Genomic DNA, 21,689 nt, shown 5'->3' on the forward strand with positions numbered 1-21,689 from the left:
TACCTACTGTCTAAAGGACAAGCAAGTACCTTCTTCAACAAAGGTAGGTATCACTTTGCATGGAGGGTTAAAGCCTAACGTCTATGCACACCACCACCTTTTTCAGCACCTGCCTGTTGCAGCTCAGTGGGAGATTAAGGGCATAAACTGGGTTTCTTATTTTGATACGCAATTTTAAAACATTTTACTTTGTATAGTGTATTATTATGGAGACAGGTATAACTGCAGTGTTCTTCTTGCAATTTAAACATATGCCTAAAAAACAAGGTAAGCATTTTCTTTCTAATACTTGTTCAGTTACAAAGAATGAGCTCCAGAACTTTTCAGGTTATAGCAGAAAGTCCCAAAATAAATAGCTTATTTTTTCTGATACCTGCCAAAAATAATTTAGAAATGTAAGCAAAAAAAAAATCCAGTAACATATCTCACAGAAAAACTTATGTCCTTGATTTTCTATATTCTAAAATAGTATCACATTGTAGCCATTTTAGTAAACCTGTTCACATTTTTTGCAAGTTGTAATCACTAGCCCTAGAGGCTAGGTGTGAGGGATATTCTCGTTAATTTTAAACTAGTGACTAATTTCAAAGACATTACTAACTCTAAAGAAATTTCAGAGAATTGTTGAGATGCAGGATTTCTATACATGTTCTAAACCACTACAGTAGTCCAGAAAGGAAAATTTGCTAATTTTTTTAAAGTATAGTTTCATAGTAAGTTCTAAAATACTCTCTTTAATAAGCCAGAGGTTCAAACTGTGAATTTAATGAGCAGTAACTTGTACTCATAACTACATTAAAAAGCTTTTACATAGATCTCTATGACAAAAATAGTTTAACATGAAATGATTTATTTACTCTAGATAATCAGTCACTGATTCATGAAACAATCTCAGACATTTCAAGTCATTAATAAGGAGATTATTGTCAAGATTGATAATAGAAATCTTGTCTTAATGAAGTGGTGTGTACTTGGATGGGAAAAGAAATAAACTTAAATCTAGTTTAATAGTCCTACTGCTGTTGCCATCAACCTTTTCAAAAGCATCAAGGTAAATAAAGCAGTTTCTTAAACATTTCAATAACACCACCTTCTTAGAGAGCGTCTTATATTTGCAAAACCACAGCTAAATATTAATTGAAGCTCACTGTAAGTCAATCAGCTAAACTCCAGTTCTGTTTTTCAGAGGACAAGGATAAAACAGTGGAAATGATGTCCTTTGAGTTGATGATTACTTAAGTGACTTTATTTCTGAGATAGCACCTTATCTGATTAATAGATTTGTTCCTGTTCCCCATATTGTACTTATCTCCACTAATGATGTTTCACTATCAACTCAGACTTCTAAATGCTCTTTTCTTTAGACTGCAAGGGAGCAAAGGGCCAAATTTTGCACTTCTCTCCATGACTATAGGCCCTCCTCCTGTAATGAGAAATATATTGGAAGTACTAACTTCTTATTCTCCCAGCTTTTTTGAAAGTGTATGCAGGTATACAAAAACATACACCTTTACAGTGAGCAGAGTAAAGGATCACATTAGTACCTGCAACTGAATTACACAATGGTTTTTTTCCAACAAAAAAGAAATTTATTAAGAAAGCATAAAAAATGGTACCCATAATTTTACTTTCCACTTCGGGATATTTATAAATAAGACTTGCACAAAACTAGTCATGCACCATTTCTAAATAATCAAACTAAATCTCCACAAAAAAACTATAATAAAAGGCCTATGTAAAAGTTTCCAGTCGTGTCACTGTTTGTCACTCTGAATTGAATGTGAAGGAGTTGCTGCAATCGAACGTGTTCATATTCCATACAATACAATATAGTACACTGCTATTGCTGTATTTCAAAACAAAAAAAGGCACCAGGTCTATCTTTGTTTTTGAGAGTCTACCAAGACAGATCCTGGAAAATCTGGTTTATAACTGCTCACTGATTTTTAAAAATACGTTTTATCACTGAAGTTCATAGCCCAAGTGTGCTGGTATTTATTTTATCTTGCATTTGGCATCTTGGTAACAGTTCAAGAGATTTGCAAGCACGTTAAGATTTTGGTGCATCTCAAGATAGACAATTCCCCTAAGGCCCAGCTACAGTATTCCTGAAGACTGAAGGGGAGAGAGCTTATTTTTAAAACCAAATCATATTAACATATCTTAAAGCCTAAAATGTTCAAGAGGTAGGAAAAATGCAATTATCTGCCTGCCTCTCAGGCCAAACTCTTAGTATTATTGATTTCTATTTTTTTACATTAAAAAAACTACTTTTGTTTTCCTTTGTTTTAAGTCCTTATACTACAGGCCAATCTGTCTTTATAGCCCAGGCACTGAACTGTGAAAATATGGCTCCATCTCTGGGGCAGTAACTAGTGATTTGGTCTCTCCAGTCAATTTAGAAGCTTCCCATGTCAACAAAAATATGGATCTTAGAACATATGACCTTGGTTAGACAGAATAAATTCCAATTTCCACATTCACCAAGCAAGCGTGATTTAACAAGTGCATACAACTGGAGTGGGATACTATGAGACAGTTTGGCAAACACTACTCTGTTAAGACTGCATGAACCTGATGCCACAGCATATACTTATTGCAGATGCATTGTATTCACTAAGTGTTATCACTACTAGCTTTAACTTAAAGTGTTATGTAGGCCTGAAAATGAACAATCTTTTTATGAAAAGAAGTTGCATAATTAAGATTTTCAAAACTTCATGTAAACTAATAAAGGATTATTTACTATATCACACAGAAAGCACTTTTGTCAGCAACATTAGGGTCATCTATTAAGTTACCGGCTACAATTTGATCTGAAAACCTGTGTATTGGATACATATCTACACCAGGTACTGTTTTCTTTTTCCTGAAGTAATTTTTGAACTTTTCCACTGTACAGAGGACAGATAAGAAAGACTGAGAAGTAACTTGTTCATTGTGATCAGTACATGTATCTGTTTGGAAAAAAAAAAAGTGATAGTAGCATCTCAAAATAGAGCTATAAAAGCAAGACCACTGTCTCTAGGAGATAAGCCAATGTCTTTTTATGGGTAAATATTTAGAAAAGTGATCAGGTGTCAAAAAACATATGCTAAAAAATCAGCTCCTAGTGATACATGTAGCAATCAAGACCATATGTTACCACAAAGCTATTAGGAGTCTGCAGATACACAACTGAACGCTTAAACACAGTATAAAACTGAACCTCCACTCAGTATTCCTTCAGTACCTAAACACCAAGCTTCATACCAGAGACAGGAAGTGAAATCCAAAAACCACATTTGTTTATTTGTGAACAGGATGTATAAAAATACTAATAAATTATAAAAAATAAATTAAGAAGGCCAAAAATGTCACCAAAAAAAATCTTTTCCTTCTGAATTCTGACTATCATGCTCAGGATGGTAGTAATCCTCATCACAACTACTACTAAACGATAAACATTTCCTAGCTTTATATTTGTGGTTCTCTTCCTATTAAAAAAACAAAAACATCAACAGCACTGGACACTTCTATATGATACAGCACATAGACCCATATAACTAGGTTAAGGGTTTGAAATTCTTGTTTTTAAGAATTTTACATCCATTTTCAGGAAGACAAATTTTATGTCTCTCATTTTTTTCCTCAAGTTAATACTTTAAGATATTTTTAATCAATAATCTCATGAAAAACTCAAATTACTTGAGAAGTTCTGTAAGATGAGTAGAGTTGTGTTTAATAAATTTATACCTCTATAATCTTGTTCCAGATAGGACGATGTGTGGTAGCATCCCAGAGGGTAATGTGTTTGTCATGTCCACAAGTAAAGAACTGAGGTTTAGAGGAATGGACTGCAAGACCCCAAAGCTCATCAGTGTGACCCTACACAAGCAGAAACATTTCTTGACAAGAAGGACAGTACCATCAAAACTAAACATCTTTAAACAGGATTAAAATGACCAAACTATATATTAAAGCATTACAAAAATGTATTGGCTTAGATAGATGCATATTTATAATGTTATTTACTGCCAAAAGTACTGTAATAATAAATCAAATAGATGCATACTTATGAAACTTAACTTTAAGCAATACCTTTACTGCTATTACGCACTTAGAAATGTTCTGGTAAGGCAACAGCTTACCTGGGTAATTGGGAAAAAATCTCCTGATAATGTGCCCTGTAGGACGAAGTTTCTAGTGGTTCCTATTAATACAACGTCCCCTTTTCCCTCTGCTACTGTTCTTATTGGACCAAACTGCTCTGGAATCTGTGGTCATAACAGACAGAGATAAGTCAGACAATTTTTCAAGCGTTGCTATTTTTAAAGACATATGGCATAGCAAATGCATTTTAATAAGTGTTGCACAGAGAAGAAATGAAATGGTTGAATATATATGTCTGACTTTCAAAAGTTTATAACAACTTGCATCAGCTCAGTAACTGTCTTTATAACACTACAAGAAAAGACATCCTTATCTGCAGAATACTCTGTACAGATAAACCAAGTATTTCAACAAACAGAAAAGGTTCCGTCATGCTGTGCTAACTTGATCATATTTTAACTGCAGCTATGGTATCAGACTAAGCATTTCTACTCAGAGATAGCGTCAAGCTTTATATACTTTCTTGCAAGGAATGTTTCTTTAATTGCAGCCTAGGTTCTGAAAAAGTCAGTGCAAATCTCCAATATAAAGTTCAAGGAAGATGTGAAATTTAAAACAACAAGGAATACCACTATATGAACAAATAAGAGAAAAAGAAGGACACCGTGGTTAGAAACAGCATAAGCATTTACCTTGTGCTGTGTTAAAAACTGAATTACCAAGACAGACATGCCATTCCAGTTCCATATATATTTGCAACATTTAATAAGATAGAGTTGAAACCCTTCCTCAGAGTTTTGATTGTTCTCTTACATTCAGTATGTAAACAGTCATGTAGTTCTGTCCAAACAAATTCTGCTTTAATCTTTCAAGTTCCTACATAGCAACTGAATTCATTTTCAGAATTTCTTTTTTAAATAAAGAACACTAACCAAGAAATTCATGAAAAATGTAAGTACCAAAAACCCCCAGAAGCCCTCACATCATTCTGGAAAAGAGGAAAGTACAAAAACTTTTTAATATTGTAATACTCTGAAGTGAAAAATTACCTCACATTATTAATTGCAAAGAAAGGAAGAAATAATATGAAAAAGTATGAATACAAGATTTGTTTTCCAGTTACTGTAGATCTTAAAAAGGAAATGCTATGTTAATGAACAGGCTATCATAGGAATGACCTGATGACTCAAATGATACTGCATTTTACCATTGATTTGCTTTCCCACAAAATACACATCCATAAGAAAAAAATTGATTTAAAAAGCTCTGTTCAGAAGAGAGCTAAAATTTCATTTTGAGCAGCAGAGTAATTTCAAGATAGGTGATATCACCTCAGTTTTGTGAAGTTTTTGGTAGTTTCCATTCCAAGATATCAGCTTTCGGTCTTTTCCTCCTCCTGATACTAACGTGCCATCTCGCAGCATACACAGCGCAAAAATTCCACCCTCATGTGCCCCTTGAACTGCGTGGCTTATTCTGTTGGTACCTGGACAGAAGGAGAAAAGACATTACTACTGAAATACTCAGCTTAATATCTCCTTTTTCCCCAGGTTTTTTTCTCCATTTCTCTACTACCTGTCAAGGATTATACCTAAACAATGGTAATGGGCAGCATGGAGTGTTGCATCAAAATGCACAGATTCACAGAAGAGACTGAATTAGTACATCTTAAGAACATATTTCCCCATCTCAAAAATGACAAGTATACATACTCGCTCAGCCTATTTCAAACATGAAGTAAAATAGGTTCATTTAAACTTTCATGGGGGTTTAAGCTAAACCGTTTGACATGACATTTGACCTGCAGTAGCACTACGCACCTTATCAACAAAGAAACCATAACCCAGTCGCTTGTTATCCTTCAAGGATATTCCACAGCCTCCAGACACCAAACTTGCACCAAAACCCAAGTAAGCTAGAGGTCTTTGTACGTCTGGCAGAAGGTGCTGAATCACCCTCCCAAAGAGCCTGTACTTCTTTACTGATGAATTTGGCTTGTTCAAGTACCTTCTTAGGCTCCAAACACCGTCAAAACTAGCTACATTAGTTTAAGTATCTCTAGTTTGATGAACTGTTACTATTATGAAGTATAAAGAAATGATTACTAGTAATTCTATGACTGAAATGTGCATCAAAGCTTGGCTAACTTTATGTTTAGCTCAAGCAAGGGGCTGATGCACATTAGGAAGAAACAACTGCTTTTTCCTTTATAATTGTCCTTTTGCTAAGGCTACTCTGACCTGGTGGAAGGAGCCCTCGCTTCAACATAGAGCTCTGAGTCAAAAGTGGTGAAGACGTATAGAAAAACAAGAACAACATAGAGAAAAACAAGAACAACATTTTTGTCCAACCCAAAAGAACTGGCAGAGGTGAGGAGATCTTGCAGCACACAAAGAATTGCCTTTCATTCCTGGGAGAAAGGGCAGAAGAGGCTGCTTGCAGTCAAGGCAGAAATTAGTCTACCGGCATGAAGGCAAATGGGCTCCTGAGGAGTGCACTGACCCTACCATGCCAGCAGCTGCCACTGCCTCCCTTGTCTGTTGGCAGTCCAAAATAACAACCAAGAATGGGGAGGAGATGGGACTCTGCAATTTCTAAACTCCATTTGGAAGGAAAAGTGTTCAAGTGCCTTGCTTTAAACTATCATAGGAAAAAGAAAAGGGAAATAAAAGAGGAAGCGAGTTACAAGCACCATCTCCACCCCTTTCTTCAACAGTAGCGTATTGGTCAAAATCACAAGGAGATAACTGCCTGATAGTCCTTGGATGAAAAAAAGTCTACAAAAAACAGCTCAGTAAGGCTCAGCTGTGTAACTGATTCACCATGTTGCTTCCCAGGTCTTATATCCTTTGGAGTATCTTGGGAGAAGGCACTGAGTAAATAAGAAGCAGCTGTCATCTACATCCCTTCTTCCTTTACTAATAAGGCCTCCTTTAGGGGATTCTCCTTATTCCTATGCATGGCATCTCACGCACTAAGTAAACGTTTAGGATGTTGCTGCTGTTTGCCTTCCGGCAGGCATTGCCTTCTGCTTTCTAAAAAAAAAAAAAAAGTCTTTTCCTACTAGAAAATGCTTTTTAAGAAGTTTGTCCTATCCATCTGTTCTTTTGAAATAAAGCTGAGGAATTCAATTAGATCTGCATATATTTTAGCTTGGCTTCCTAGGAAAATAAATAAAGCTATTTGTTGTCTTTTTAAAAGTGTATGTCAATAGGCATAATTTTTGCAAACACTACAGAGTGACAGTACAGGAGACAGGAGATCATGAATTACATTAACAGTGTTTCTTACTATCACACAATGATTAAGGAAAAGAACTTTTCCTGCCTTTTCTTACGTCAGTAAAAGCCATACATGCTGGCATAGCTGTATGATTCAACATTTGACCACAGGGAACACATTCTATAGAATTTTGTGCTCTAGCAGTATGTTCTTTAGGTGCTCCTAGAGGAGAATCCAGACATAATCTGCTGGATTGGTCTTGGGAAAGAACTCAAGATAAACAAAATTTTTTATTCTTAAAGTGAGGCTACACTCATGTAAAAATTCACAGTCTTTTATATTAAAATTTCGCTATTAACTTCAATCTTGTCTTACCTTTCCCCCAAACCAAAATGTTTCCGCTTGAGTCTCCTGTAATAGTATCACCATTTTCAGAAAAGGTCACACACAGGACAAACTTTGGCTTCTCTTGTTTCTGTATGGTTATGAAAAATATACACTCACAGCAACACACAACCCATTCATTTTAACTGTCCGCATTTGAGTAAATTAGTTTAATCTTGTACAGCTCTATTATTACTTAAATATCTACACAGGTGTTAAACACGTTCCTACAGCATAAACAGTTAATCTGTGCAAGGGCAAAAGATGTATCAGCTGAGGTTGGTGGCCCAATCCTGCACCCTTTAATTACAAGTTGTGGACAGAGCGAGTGAGAAGGCCTGCCAACTTTTAACACAAGACCAGCAATGCTCTGAGATAAACTGAATCCCCCAACTCCCACATAATCCTAAAGGCTTTAAGTATTTAGGAATGGCTGAAGATATAAAAAAGCTTTATTACCATAATTTTTAACTCCAAAATTAGAGAGTTTGGCTGTAGTGTAAGAATTAAGAAATCATCTCTTGAAAGAATCCTAAGGTTCAGTAATGGAAACGTTGCTTTGAGACCCTGCGTTTAAGATACTGACAGCAAAAAACCAGTGTAATGTGAAAAAAAAAAATCACTAGCTAGTAGCTTCTAAGGACACTATTTACAATGTTTGTTGTCTACCAGTGTGTACGGCCTCTCTCTCCCTCAAACTAAGAACTGTTCTCAACTAGGGGCACCACACTTCTCCATCCGGAACAAGCGTCGAGAATAACAGAGCCATAACATAGGCAGAAATCTGCCCAAGTAGCTTAGATGTTAAAAATGAATGAAAAATAAAATGTAACAAAAATTAAATGCATTATCTCAGTATATCCTCCTGATTTCACATGAAGTATATTAATTGACATTGCAAAGTAGTTGTTTTGACTATACTTGTGAGCCACGACTCCACAAGCGGTTAACTAGGCCTTATTGGAGTTATCTGCAGTCACCACCATCCCTCATTTGTGCAGGCAGCTGCTGTAGAGCTTAGTCTATATTTAAGAAAAAAACCAAATCAAGACTGTGAAATGAAAATGCTATTTACCAAATAGTGGCCAGCTCAATCTGTATTTGAACTACATATGTGTATGTATCTGAGCAGAACAGAGGAAAAGGGAAGAATATTCATATTCACGTAATTTATGGGGTTTTGCAAGTCTTTACTCTAACAAAATAAAACCCAGCATGAATCACTCTAGGAAGGAAAAAAAACACTCTGCAAGGAACAAAATGGTAATTGCATTTCAAAACTTCATTGTGGAAGTTTTACCCCTGGAAAAGTTCTCTGTGCCATACCATGAATGCTACCTGAGTTTCTGCAAAAATTCAAGTTTAATAATGATCGGTTGTTTTGATTTACTCAAACCTTATTAAAGCTTATTTCTGTATGACTGTACCATTACTATAAACATAAAATTAAGGAAATATTTTATTTTACCTCAAATAATCCTTGCTTTTTAATAAGGGAATTCCCTTCTAGTGTCCAAAAATAAAGGTGTGATTTTCCACAAGTAACTATTATGTTTGTATCAGTAGGGTGAAAATCTGCAGCAAATACAGCCTCATTAGAGCACTTGGAAGGAAAAAGAAAAACATTGTATCAAAATTTAAAATTCAAAGAAAACAAACCAGTATGAAATCATTCTCTAGTTAGATAAACTGATACTCCTGATATAAGAAAAATTCTGAGCTATTCATTTATTAATGTAGTCTGGAATACTTTCGGTATAACACTTTGAAGTCGAAAGATTTTATAAGTTAGCATCAAAAGTTATCCTTCAAAACCATGTCACATAATGAGAAGTTCTACACATAAAAGATTAGTTTAAGACATTTCTTTTCTGCACATGTTCCTATCATTGCTGCCTAGACTTTTCTAATCAATTCCAGAATGACAACAATAGCAAAATTAAAAAAAAAAAACAAACTACTGGGATAATCTCAACAGAGAGAAAATATTCCCTTTCTTCATGTTCTTTGCCTTTTATAAAGTGAAAGTGTTAAAAAGGCACAAGAAGTTAAATATAGAAAGACATTTTATGACAAGAAATCCAGATCTATATACAAGCAAGTAGTACAAAATATCTTATTGCAACACCTTGACGTCTGCCAGCTTTTCTTCTTTCTGCCAGTCCCACACAGAAAGCACGTGGTCATTTGAGTCATCCACGGAGCACAGGCTACTTCCTCCATTCTGAGGCAAAACATGGAAAATATTAATGCATTGCCCAACCAACATGAGAAACATATAAATACATATTCAAAATAATTAAATACTTATGTGTAGGTGAAAATATTTATACATATTTACACTTTGTTATACTTTTAGTTATCCCATAGACCTCAATGAAATGTAATAATTTATAGGGTCATTGAAAAATAGGGTTAAAAAGGGATCTAGACGAGGAACTCTTGCAAACTTGTAGACAAAGAGACTATGTCAGGAATGAGGTAGGTATCTCCTTTCAAACATTCAGTAATGGAAATTCCAAAAGCAAACTACACATCATTACCTATTCTATTAAGCAAGTTTTTCCTGATAATTATACTGAATTTCTTCCTTTGCAATTTAAATCAATTACTTCTTCTCAGATCTGCGATGGACATGGGGAACAATTTTCCTCTTCATATAGGAGTAATGGATTCAAACCAGGGAACGTAGTAAGAAATTAGAAAACAACTTATTCCTGACAGGTGTCTTTTTTATAGTTATGTCTTTTATCAGTCTTTCTAGTCTTAATGGCCCTAATTCCTGTAGTCTTTCTTCATGCATCATATTTCCTAGACCTTCTCCAGGTGCTACCCATTTTTCTGATGTGGGAATCCAAATACTGGATGAGGAGCTCCAACTGAGACTCTACCTGAACTGAAAGGAGCTGACCGACACCAGTCTCACTAGTGATGGGAACTGCTGTACAATCATCCTATCTTTTTCCAAACAGTAGCTATCTGGAAGGTACTTTTTGGACCATTTTTCCCAATTTCTTTGGTGTTCATTCCTAGCTGCATGTCTAGAGTGGAATAAACCCTCAAGCAATGTCCAATTGCTTTCCGACCCATTCAAATATGATTTTTGTATCCTGTTGCTCCTGGCATGAGCTACGTTAGCTTTGACTGCAGATGAGCTTGCTGGAACAGACCGAGGCTGTGGTTACACAAGCACTCACTCCTTCGGCAGCAACACTGACACAAACAGTCCTTCCTCTGCTACCCATAGCACAGCCACTTGTTGCTGTCTCTTGAGCTGAGACTCTGCAAAAGTTTGGGCTATCACAGAGTGAGCCTCTTTGGGGAACAGATCAATTTTGGGGGGGGAAAGAAGACCCAAGCAAACTCTGCTTCGTTTTGTTTATATATGAGGTTGCTTGGTTGTTTTCCTGATGCAACAGGCCCCTAATACTGATCTCAGACACAGCTACAAAAATAACTGTACCCAGGCAACTCAAGAGGTGGGACAGAGACAGGACTGAGTAGCCAGCCTGAAGAGAGGGCTTTCTAAAATAAGATAAGCAGTACTGCTATGGGATGGGAAGTGCTGCTTAGGACGAGGCTAAGCTATGACTGAAATCACAGCATAAAGCAAACATATTAAACACTTGCTTTCTCCAGCGATCCTCTGTTATTAAGTACCTATTTCTTCCTCCAGGGAGATATTTACAGAGTATTTGCTTGCTATTCCTTTTTAATTATCCTTCAAAAGCTGATCTTGAACTGTGTTGGCTTTCACCTTTGTATTCTCAACCAGATCCCCCAACTCACTCCTCTCTTCTCTGCTTTCTATAAAATATGTCATCAATAGATTTCAAATGTTTGTGGAAACTGAAGTACATTTTGCCTAGGGAACACATCATTTAGTCCTCTCCTTTTTAAAAATGCTGTCAAGACAACCAGACACCACCACATACACGGCTTACAGATTCTGTTCTACACAGAGAGTTTTTAGACTTGTGCGTGTCAGGTTACAGACTCATGTTTTTATATGGGACTTGAACACTGCCTATGTCATCTTTTTTTTACCTCCCTGATAGCCTAGAGTTCAAAGGATGGTGCCAAGAGGCTAACAACAGGATTCTAATTCTTTACCATCCTTTATGCAGATGCCTTTGCTGCTTTCAAGCCAAAGATTTTGCTTCTCCTATGGGAGCTCCAATTTTTTAAACCCAAAATCAGTGGCACAGGCCATTGTAAAGGTCTTTCATCAGTCATTCTCAGGCACAGTGAGGGCGTTAAAAGACATGAAGAGAGTAACTTTCTTATGTAGGGAGAAACACAATGGGATGACTAAAGAGAAGAAGTAAGGACACTGAAGTTTCAAGAACACAAGTATTTCTGCAACTGCTTGTCCCTGAAGAAATTAATTGCATTTTATGGTAAACATACAATAGACCTCTGAGACTGCTGAGACATTGGTAAGTTTAATAGCAACATAAACTGTTGGAAACAATCGGTTTGTAAGCATTCCTCCTCTAAAGAGGAAGCTGAGAGAAAAGACAGCTTGGAAGTTTATTTTGGTCAAGGAAGTTAAATTTGAAAGACTTCAAAGACCTGTTCAGAGAACATTCTTAAAATGACTATTCATTTACTTTACTTACAGATTTAGAAAAAGCAATGCAAGTGACAGCTCGGTCAAAAAAACCCATTCCAATGACATGCAGTGTATTCAGAGTTACAGAATCCCAGACACGCACGTGTGGTGGCAATTGCTATAAAATAGACACAGAAAAAACAGCTGAGACAGTGGTGGCAAAAACCACCAGGATTTAAAACAAATGAGAATGCATCCAAAAAAACCCATTTTATCACAATTTAAGGTGTGAAAATTACCAGAATTCTCTAGAGTCACCCATGTAAGTACAGATACAATACAAATGATTTGCTGATTACTGTGCCTAGGACCAATATCTGGAACTGGCTATCCAGAGCATACAGCACGGCAGGTCTCGCTGATCTCAGTTAGTTCACTGAAGTTAATGGGCACTTGAGTCATTCTTCATTAAGTGAAAATTGTTGATGACTTTGCAACCTGGGACTTACAGGTAGGTCCAGGTTCATCAGTTTGAACTCTAGCAACCGAGATAACTCTGGTCAACGTCAAACAGCAAGTGCAAAAAGAAGCTTAAGAATTTCTAAAATGTAATGAATTTCAATGTCATGAAAACGGCCGTGGAAAAGAACTGTATCTTCAGACTCCTTTTCACAACTGTAAGCGGAACTAGATTGCTTTTTGTATATAAAATTGAAGGTATACATAATGGCCCAAGATCAAGTCCCTTTGAAAGCTACGTGGTTCCCTGTGTCCCCCCCCCCCTCCTCTGCCTTGGATTGCTGCATCGCAGAGAGCTCCCCCCAGCACAGGCTCAACCCCAACAGTGCAGACAGAATTGCTTCTCAAGGCCACTAGAGGGCAATCCCAGGAAGTACTTGCTGATCAAGGTTTATTTTAAAAATAGGTAGGGGTTTAACACAGCGGCATCAACCTTTGCAGGAAAACAAGGGCCATGTTTTATTTCCCCTTTTTTCCCTGCCCTTTCAAATGAAAAGAACATGTTTTATTACAATATCAGAAAGAAAAGCAAGAGCCATCAGTCTTTCTTGCTCATAAGTAGTGAAACTGCCCTTTAACATAAATAAATATACAAAAAAAAATCAAGGCCATCCCAGTACATGTTATGTAAATGGCTTTTATATAAGCTTACCTATATATCACATTCCCCTCAAGCATAGACATCAAACCTTTAGATTTTATTTCACAAATACAATGGTAATTGTATTTATGAAGTTAAAAAAATAAATACCAGATATTTCTCCAACACACAATAAAAATTAATACTTTCTGTTACTCAACTAAGTTATCTTTACACAAACGTTATATTGCATAACTGGGATTTTGTTTTCCTCATTTAAAGTAGTTAGCATACAGATAATCCCTTTTTATCCTAAAATTCTTCTTTGACATCTACCAAAAACTTTGCAATACTTTGGCTGTGACATCAGCTGCATACTCTGATGAGTAACTTTTTCCTCATGCTCTTCCTGCCTCTGCTTGTATCCATTCTTTCTCACTTGTCTTAGCTCTTTGGAGCAATGTTCATCGTACTGCGTTTAAACAAATTCCTAGCCTACAGCTAAACTTTACAATAATACAGGTAATAATAGAGAGAAAAATATTCTTGCCTAGATGATAGCAAAAGTAAGCAATTTTTTTTTCAGCAAACAACCCAAAGCCATTCTTATATTTCTCCTTTGGTTTTGGTAGCTGTGGTCAGAAAGGAAGTTGTACATTGTACAATTTAATCTCCGCTGCTTCTCTGCCTTTTCCCCGCATTCATCTGCCCTCTCAGGTGTCCTCTGTAGCCTCATCCTTCTGCGTCTCTTTTGGAGACCAGCTCCAAATTTACCTTCAGTCTGTGTAAGTAATGGAACCAGAAACCACTGACCACTCTTGATAATGGAACTGGGTAATTTTGATAGTGTGCAATAGGCACTCTCAAATTAAGTTTTGCTTGCCTTCCGTCCTAAAACGTAAGACCAATTTAACTGCAATGTGAAAAGAATGTGGCATGTATCTTCTTAGTAACATATTCTTATGAAACATAAGCAACTATACATCAGCAAAAGGGTCACTCACTTTTCCATCCTTGGATGTCCCTGCAACTTGACCTGTTGCTATAGTGATCCTATCAGGATGGACGGCCAGGCTAAAAAAGAAAAGAAAGGCAGGTCAAACGTAAAGCCATTTATTATCTATTCCATCAAACTTTTACATGAGCTTGTAATACATAGCCCTACTTTAGCATGTATCAAACAAGCGCCAGTCTCACTCATGTTGGGATTCATCTCACCTAGATTTAAATTATTGCAGTGTATAAGGAGTTTACAATTTGAGCAAGTTACTTAACTTCAGTTATCTCTAATAAGAGGTTGCAGAGATCTGCTCAGTATAGTCAATGCTGTCTAGTGACAACCCTCCAGAGCAACGTATGTATCCACTCAAATATTGCTCTTCAGACTATATTGACCAGATATTCAGTGACTTTCATAGGGAGATACCAACTTCTCTCTAATACTTTTCAAAAGGTAAAAAAGGCCTTTAGTAAGTAAGAACAGGATACAGAAATTAGGAGATTTGATTCTAAACTTAAAACTGACATTTAAAAAACTGTGATCAATGTTAACTGATGTCTCTAAGAAAAAGCAACCTAAAATTTGTATTAAAGCCTGGAGGACAGCCTATTTTTGCCCTAAATCCTCTCAATTCTTTTTTCACTGCAGCTGCTTTGTATACAGTTCTACAAGCCAAGTGCCCTGCAAAATGAACAGTGGCAATAATTCATCCAGCTTTATAATGCAGAAAGGTATCTTCTTTCCAATGAACCTGAAAGCTTTGAAATATCTAGAGAGTCAGAAAATTTGAAAGAAAGAAATGAAATGGAACAGATCCAAGTTAAAATCTCCTTGTAAAACAACTAGATTATACAAATAATTCAATTTTATGAAACATGCTCACAATGCAACCAGATTTTGTAATCAGGTCTGGTTTTGGCTTTGAGGGACAACAGTGTTTCATAATGCTTAATCTAAAGAAGGGATGTCAAATTCGTTTCATATACTAGGGCACTTCAGATAATCCAGGTACTCTTTTTCAGCTACACTCTGCAAACAGACAGATACCATCAAGATAAACCATATGTTTATTTAGATTTCTATTTAACAATACTGATATCTCCTGATACCTAGTATCCTCTAATCTTCAACGTAGCTGAATCGCTTTGAAGCCCAAGCTGGCATGCCTGCATGGCAGCAGACTAACCAGGCTGCTCAGGGCTAGTTCACAGGGTATCTGCCATGACACGTGTGAAGACTACCAGAAGATCACAAATGACATTAAAACTGTTTTGTTGGTTAGACTGAACCTAAGGGACCTGTATCTGGCACCCAGACCCAGGTAAAGATGAATAATTCAATCCTATTCAAAAAGGGGAAGGCAAAGAGTCTAAAGAAGTAGTTAATGTTAAACCATCCTATAAACAGAGTAATGAAAATGAGTAGATCTATAGATCATGCCATATTTCTACTTTTCTGTATTCTCAATGTAAAAAGTATATTAGTTATGGAAAATAAATTTTCTCAACTAAATACAAGGAGGAAATGTTAGCAACTGAGAGAAAAAAGCAGAATCTTGAAGAACATCAATACAGCAACTGCATATAGACACATCCCAACTAGGTTGCACAGCACATACAGCAGCACAGACTTCAAGGCAGGTTTCACAAGCAAACCCAGGCTCTGTTAGGCACATATTTGGATATCCTCAGGTCTGTGCCATCACATCCTGACAGCAGTTGCTTCATGTGCTGACTGGACAGAGCTATAACAGACATTTGACATCCTTATCATGACTACAGTCAGACCTTCATTTGATTGTGCAAAGGCATTGTCAGGCACAAGGACCCAACCTATGCACGGCTTAGAATTTTCATGACTTGAGTTTTCAAAACTACTTTACAAGAACACAACATTACCTCCCAGATATTGTTTGATGAAGAAAAAAGAAGGGTTATTAGATGACTTACCACTTCACATCATCATTATGACCAGTGTAATGTCTCTGAAGTTGCTCTTCAACATTGAATAACACAACTACAGATGCGATGAAATACACGGTTTCACCCGTTGGAAGAAGATAGAGATTACTGCGACAGTCCCGACCCCTATAACCATAGCTAGCATGTTGGTCAAGCTACAATAACATTATCTACCAATTAAGTATGTTAAAAATAAGGAAAAATGAACTGGATTTTCTGCCCCTCTATTTCCTTAAGTTGGCATTTCTTGCCTTGAGCACAGCTTTATCACTTGACAGCCTTCAGAACTCCCTCCCTTACTACAGTAGACAGCTAAAGCGTTTCACACACTTTGAGTTACTGAAAACCTACATATCCTACAGAAAATACATGGTAAAGAAGACTGGAGTTTGTAGACATACTATCCCTTTAGTATCCTCTGGAATCTGCTAAATACCAGACTAAGGCAGTATTAATTTTGTCCCAAGTGTATTTACTATTTACACTGCTTGACTAATTAAAATAAAAATTTAGACTTGATGGAAACACTAGTAAGTCATTCAGTACATCTCCCTGCATTACATTAGGATTGATTGCATTATCCTGTGTGCAGGTTGATTGATTTCATTATTCTGGGCGTTACCAGCCAGATGGATACGAAACCTTAAAAGGGTTACATCATCTGTTCCCATTTATTTTTGTAGTATTTAAAAGGCAGTGGCCCAGATTCTGATGCTAGTCATATCAACACGAATCTAAAATTAATCTAATGAAATAACTGGAATTAATCCAGAAATAATCTCATTTAGACTGAATGTTAATTCAGCCAAATTATGTAGTTTTATTCTTCTGAAGAGTCATTAGGGACTACAACTATTTTGGCTTTCATTTTTTATGGGAACAGAAAGAAACAGCATTAGAAGAATCCTGGCAAAACAGAAGTGCATTCTAATTCAGTCAATATGGAGAAACTGGCTGTGATAAATACATGGGGAGGTACTGAAAGCCCTATTATATAATATTAAAAAGATACTTGTGCACTATTGTCTACGGTCAATGATAACCCAGTCAAACTAAAATACTCCAGTTAACATTATCCAAGAAGTAAGGTCAATAGTCATCTTACTTCTAAAATAGGAATTTAAGTAACAGCTTGCTGATTTTTCCTAATAAATGCAATAGAAGTAGTGCTGCATACACAACCATCAAAATGTGCATTCAAAAATACAGCTTTTGGACTCCCAAACTGAAATATTTCAGCCAAAGTTCCTTCAAGTTTCAGACATGAAAATTTGAAGACAGGAAAACAACTAGTGTCTTCAAATTACAAAGCATTTACTATCAATTTTGAATCTGTCTGTAAAGATTAGAGTAACCACTACAGATTGCTGGACAATGCTTTATTTGTTTATATTTATTTTTCTCTATGAGGCCAGATACCATTACCAACTGAAGCCAACATAAAATTTCCCTAGTTCAACAATGTATAATCAAGTTTATAATGAACTAGCAGTTGAAGTTAGTGTAAGAAATTGAACTTTTTTTAAAAAGTGAAGTAAAAGCATTATACAGACATTCATAAGGAACAAATCTCTGTGCATAAAAATAGCTATTAAGTGGGAAAGATTACATTCTTTAGGGAAAATCTCCTTTCTTTATGATTCTTCCTGTGGGGAACAATGCTGCATTCAACCATTCACATGATTGCTGTTGTCAAACACTCAGTTTCTTTGTGTCAGCCTTTTTTCTCAGATGTAAACTCCTGGGGTTGATCTCTCCTTCTCCTCACTGTTTCCCACACTCAGATTCGGTGGCTTCAACTTGGATTTGGAGAGTTGGCACTTCAGGGAATGTTATCTTGACCTTTTCTTTTCACTTGGCCTGCAGCTTTTCAAACCTCCTGCTCGCCAAGTGAGCTGGTCTCAAACAGATCTGTGCAGACCACCGCTCCCTCCCTGATGTCCCCGGTGCCAATTTCTCGCTCGGGTTTTACCACCTCTGCTCTAGCCCTCCCTCAGGCTTCATCACTCAACATTTTTGTTTCTTCATGTCTGAATATATCTGATGTGGTCTGAACCTTTTTCAGCTTACCCAGACACCTGCTAACACAACTGTAAAACCCCTTTATGGTTCAGGTATGCCCTGAAATCCACATACATTAGATTTTCTTCCTTCTGTTTCTCATCATAGTCTGCTTTGCCCTTTCCATTTGTCCACCTCACCTGCAAAATCTTGTTTCTCTACCCCCATTCTTACATTAGAAAGCATTTCTGGCTGTAATCCCACAGCCAGGCTGATTTGTCCACTCCAAAGATGTTTTCTCCTACTCCAGCTCTGCTACCCTCCAATCAAACAGCTCAGCTTCTCCAACTTAACGGGAATGAATGCCTGCAACACTGGTTAGTTTTCTGCTGTCTTTGTCTTTCTCCTTAAATTACTTTAAGCTCCTGCTCCCAGCTTTTCTTCTTATCATTATAGTCTGTATATTGGGCATAATCTTCTCTCTTTTTTTTTTTTTTTTAAAAGTCTTTCATATACCTAGTCATTGGTGTAACTTTTAAGCATGGATATCATGATTGGGTTTAACAGCAAAGAAATTAAAATCTGAAAAAGCTAGCACAGTATTTTTGGAAAAATATGCATCCTCCTCAGTAACCATTTAGGGTTAGTTAGATCACTTTATTAATTCATACCTTTTTTTATTCACAGACAACCTTTATATATAGGATTCTGCTGGGTATACAGACACACACCTGGAAGGACATATGAATACTCAAACTAAAAATAATACTCCATCTGGCAAACATTCTGTCATTTAAGTAAGCTTAAGTGAGAAACTAAGGAGAGTGAAATCATGACCTACTCTAATTATCATTTCTTATAATAGTCTGAAATATTAACTTCAGCTTCCACCTACACACTGCTAATGACAATCTGGTTTTTGTGGTTGGGTTTTTTGTTGTTTCAGCAAGCATCCTAATACCTTCTCCCATATCATCCTTAGGCCCCCTAAGCAAGGGGCACCTTACAAGTATAAAAAGAAGTCATTCAATTCTATTGTGATATATGGTGAGAGCCCGTACAACAGATTGTAAAATGCTGCAAGCAGTATTTAGCACTCTAATTTCAGGTCTTTTATTAACTTTGTGGATTTTTTGTTTTTTAACTCATCTTCAGTTATTTCTGTATGCATTATCTATGCAGTTCCAGCAGAGTGGAGTAGAACCCACAAGCTCAGCTGCAACAGGAATAATAAGAATGGTTACTAAATCTGTCATTAATCTCTTGTGAATACAATGGGACTTTTGGAAACTCTCTGTGTGTATTCTGAAACCACATGCAGTTCTATTTATACAACTTCGAAAAAAACTATATGAAGCCTGTCTTTTTTTTTATGAAGACAAAGCAACTTCCTATTTGCACTGTTTGGGACCCCAAAAAAGTCTTTTTCTTAAAATAGAAAACCTTATGAAGACTTCATCTCTCTAAAGATAGCGGATATTACAAGTAGATTCAGATCTTGTTGTGTTTATATTTTATCTTAAATCATCTATTACATATACTAAGATTATACAAAAATGAAATGTCATTTCTTTTTTCAATAAAGAATATATTTTCTCATTATATTTAAACATGAAATGTGAAAATTTCTGTATGTAATGAAACACTGATTTCTTTCAAGTTAGAATTCTGTAATTATGTCCACTCACAGAAGTCAGTGGAAAATTCTGGTTGTTCACTATTTATGGTGCTTAAACACAGTTAAAATCTAAATTCAAACATTATTTTATATATGATATCTTAGGAATTTTATTGTTAAGCACCTATCAGTTGCAAAGTGCTATTCAATTCTGGGCTTATTCAAGTACTGAAGTTGATGATAGCATCCTCTAAAGGACAATAGTACACATTTTATAAAACACAGTTTAAAATGATAAATTACTGCTGAGAATGAGCAAAAAAACCTGAGCTTGTTTTATGCATACTATAATTAATAATCACAGCTCACTACATTCTTACAATATGCCTAGTTTAATCTTTAGCTAATTAGCATGCTTCAGACTTAACCTTCAGGCAACATTTAAGCAACATCTCTCTTAAGCTGCCACCCTGTACTTCACAAGGTACAGAACAGCAGCCTCAAGAAATTAACACCTATTTTCAATGGAATGTCGTTTCACTAATGAAATGAACCTTATGATCTTAATTCTGCTATACTTTAGCTCAAAAAATTATTTAAAACAAATAATTAAGAAATGATTGATTTCCAGTAGTGCTCTAGCGCAGAAAGGATACACCCATTCCAGTTTAAGCCTCTTGGCTGGTAGTTCTACTTTTGCTTCCAAATTGTAAGATTCCACTTGCTCTTTGGGCATGTACATGGTAACAGGACGTCCACGAAGAAACATTTTTACGTATCCTTCCTCTACAAAAGGTCAGAAATGTTTCATGTTACACAAAAAAAACCATCAGTGGAGAACTCCAGTGTTCCTCCATCCCTTCCCACTTAACAGTTTGGTGCATTACAGTTAAAGAATGACATGCAATCTCAAACTTAGAAATTAAGCAGGGTTTTGGGTTTTTTTCCTAAATCATAATCACTAAGCAGAATTTTTTTTTAACATACAAAGTCCCTTTTTCCTCTAAATATTTTGAGCAGCAGAATTAGAACTAAACAATGTCATGAAGAACTACAAAACTGAAAGGACTGAAATAGAAACCTTTTTCTGTGAAAAATAACGTTACAATGCTACGGTTTTTAAATGTTAAAAATGAAGGGGAAAACATCAAAGATTACAATTAACGCAGAAATGCCACTTAAAATTAATTTTATTTTTTAATCAATATTTACAGTTGAGCATCAGCATCTAAAGTATTTTCCAACACTCAGTCGCATTCTTTGCATCTCAGTGTAAAGATATGCTTTACACTTGATACAGTGTTAGAGATACATTCGAAATAAGGAACACAAACAATTGGTAAAAGGAATCATGCTGATGTACATGCAGAAAAGATATGTGCTTTAAGAATTACTAAACATTGAAAAAGGAATGACAACATTGACAGCACATTAAAAGAAAGGAAAATGACATACAGGAGAGAAGCTACAAAAACTGAATTGGCTGACAGAAGTAAACATTTCTAGAAGAAATACTAAAAGTAATGTGTTGAACTGGTAAGAAATATTTTTGGGGGAGAGAAGCAGGGATTAATAACAGATCTGGAAGTACTGACTTGGGGACTTCATGGGGCTTATAAAACTAGGAGATCTGGGAAATGCCATGAAGGTCTGACTAGGACTTTTGGGAACTGGCAAGGCCAAAGTGGGTGTCCTGTGAACTTCTGGTGAAGTTTGTCCAGATTCAGAACGTGCTGGCTCTTGCTGCTCCATCGGCA

General features: G+C 36.2%; 1 protein-coding gene across 5 annotated transcripts in view; it reads right to left on the reverse strand.

Annotated features, from left to right (window-relative positions):
• EML1 (EMAP like 1) overlaps positions 1-21,689 on the reverse strand; it is a 131,115-nt gene that overhangs the window by 11,564 nt on the left and 97,862 nt on the right. For all 5 annotated transcript variants that reach the window (XM_075029854.1, XM_075029857.1, XM_075029853.1 and 2 more), the window contains 10 exons: positions 20,589-20,718; positions 16,302-16,451; positions 14,357-14,426; positions 12,321-12,431; positions 9,827-9,922; positions 9,167-9,301; positions 7,690-7,789; positions 5,424-5,578; positions 4,131-4,256; positions 3,736-3,867 (listed from right to left, as the gene is read on the reverse strand). In XM_075029854.1, coding sequence (XP_074885955.1) covers positions 3,736-3,867; positions 4,131-4,256; positions 5,424-5,578; positions 7,690-7,789; positions 9,167-9,301; positions 9,827-9,922; positions 12,321-12,431; positions 14,357-14,426; positions 16,302-16,451; positions 20,589-20,718 — 1,205 coding nt within the window. The remainder of the gene's footprint in view (positions 1-3,735; positions 3,868-4,130; positions 4,257-5,423; positions 5,579-7,689; positions 7,790-9,166; positions 9,302-9,826; positions 9,923-12,320; positions 12,432-14,356; positions 14,427-16,301; positions 16,452-20,588; positions 20,719-21,689) is intronic.

The sequence above is a fragment of the Buteo buteo genome, chromosome 6, assembly GCF_964188355.1.
Source record: "Buteo buteo chromosome 6, bButBut1.hap1.1, whole genome shotgun sequence".
Taxonomy (NCBI): domain Eukaryota; kingdom Metazoa; phylum Chordata; class Aves; order Accipitriformes; family Accipitridae; genus Buteo; species Buteo buteo.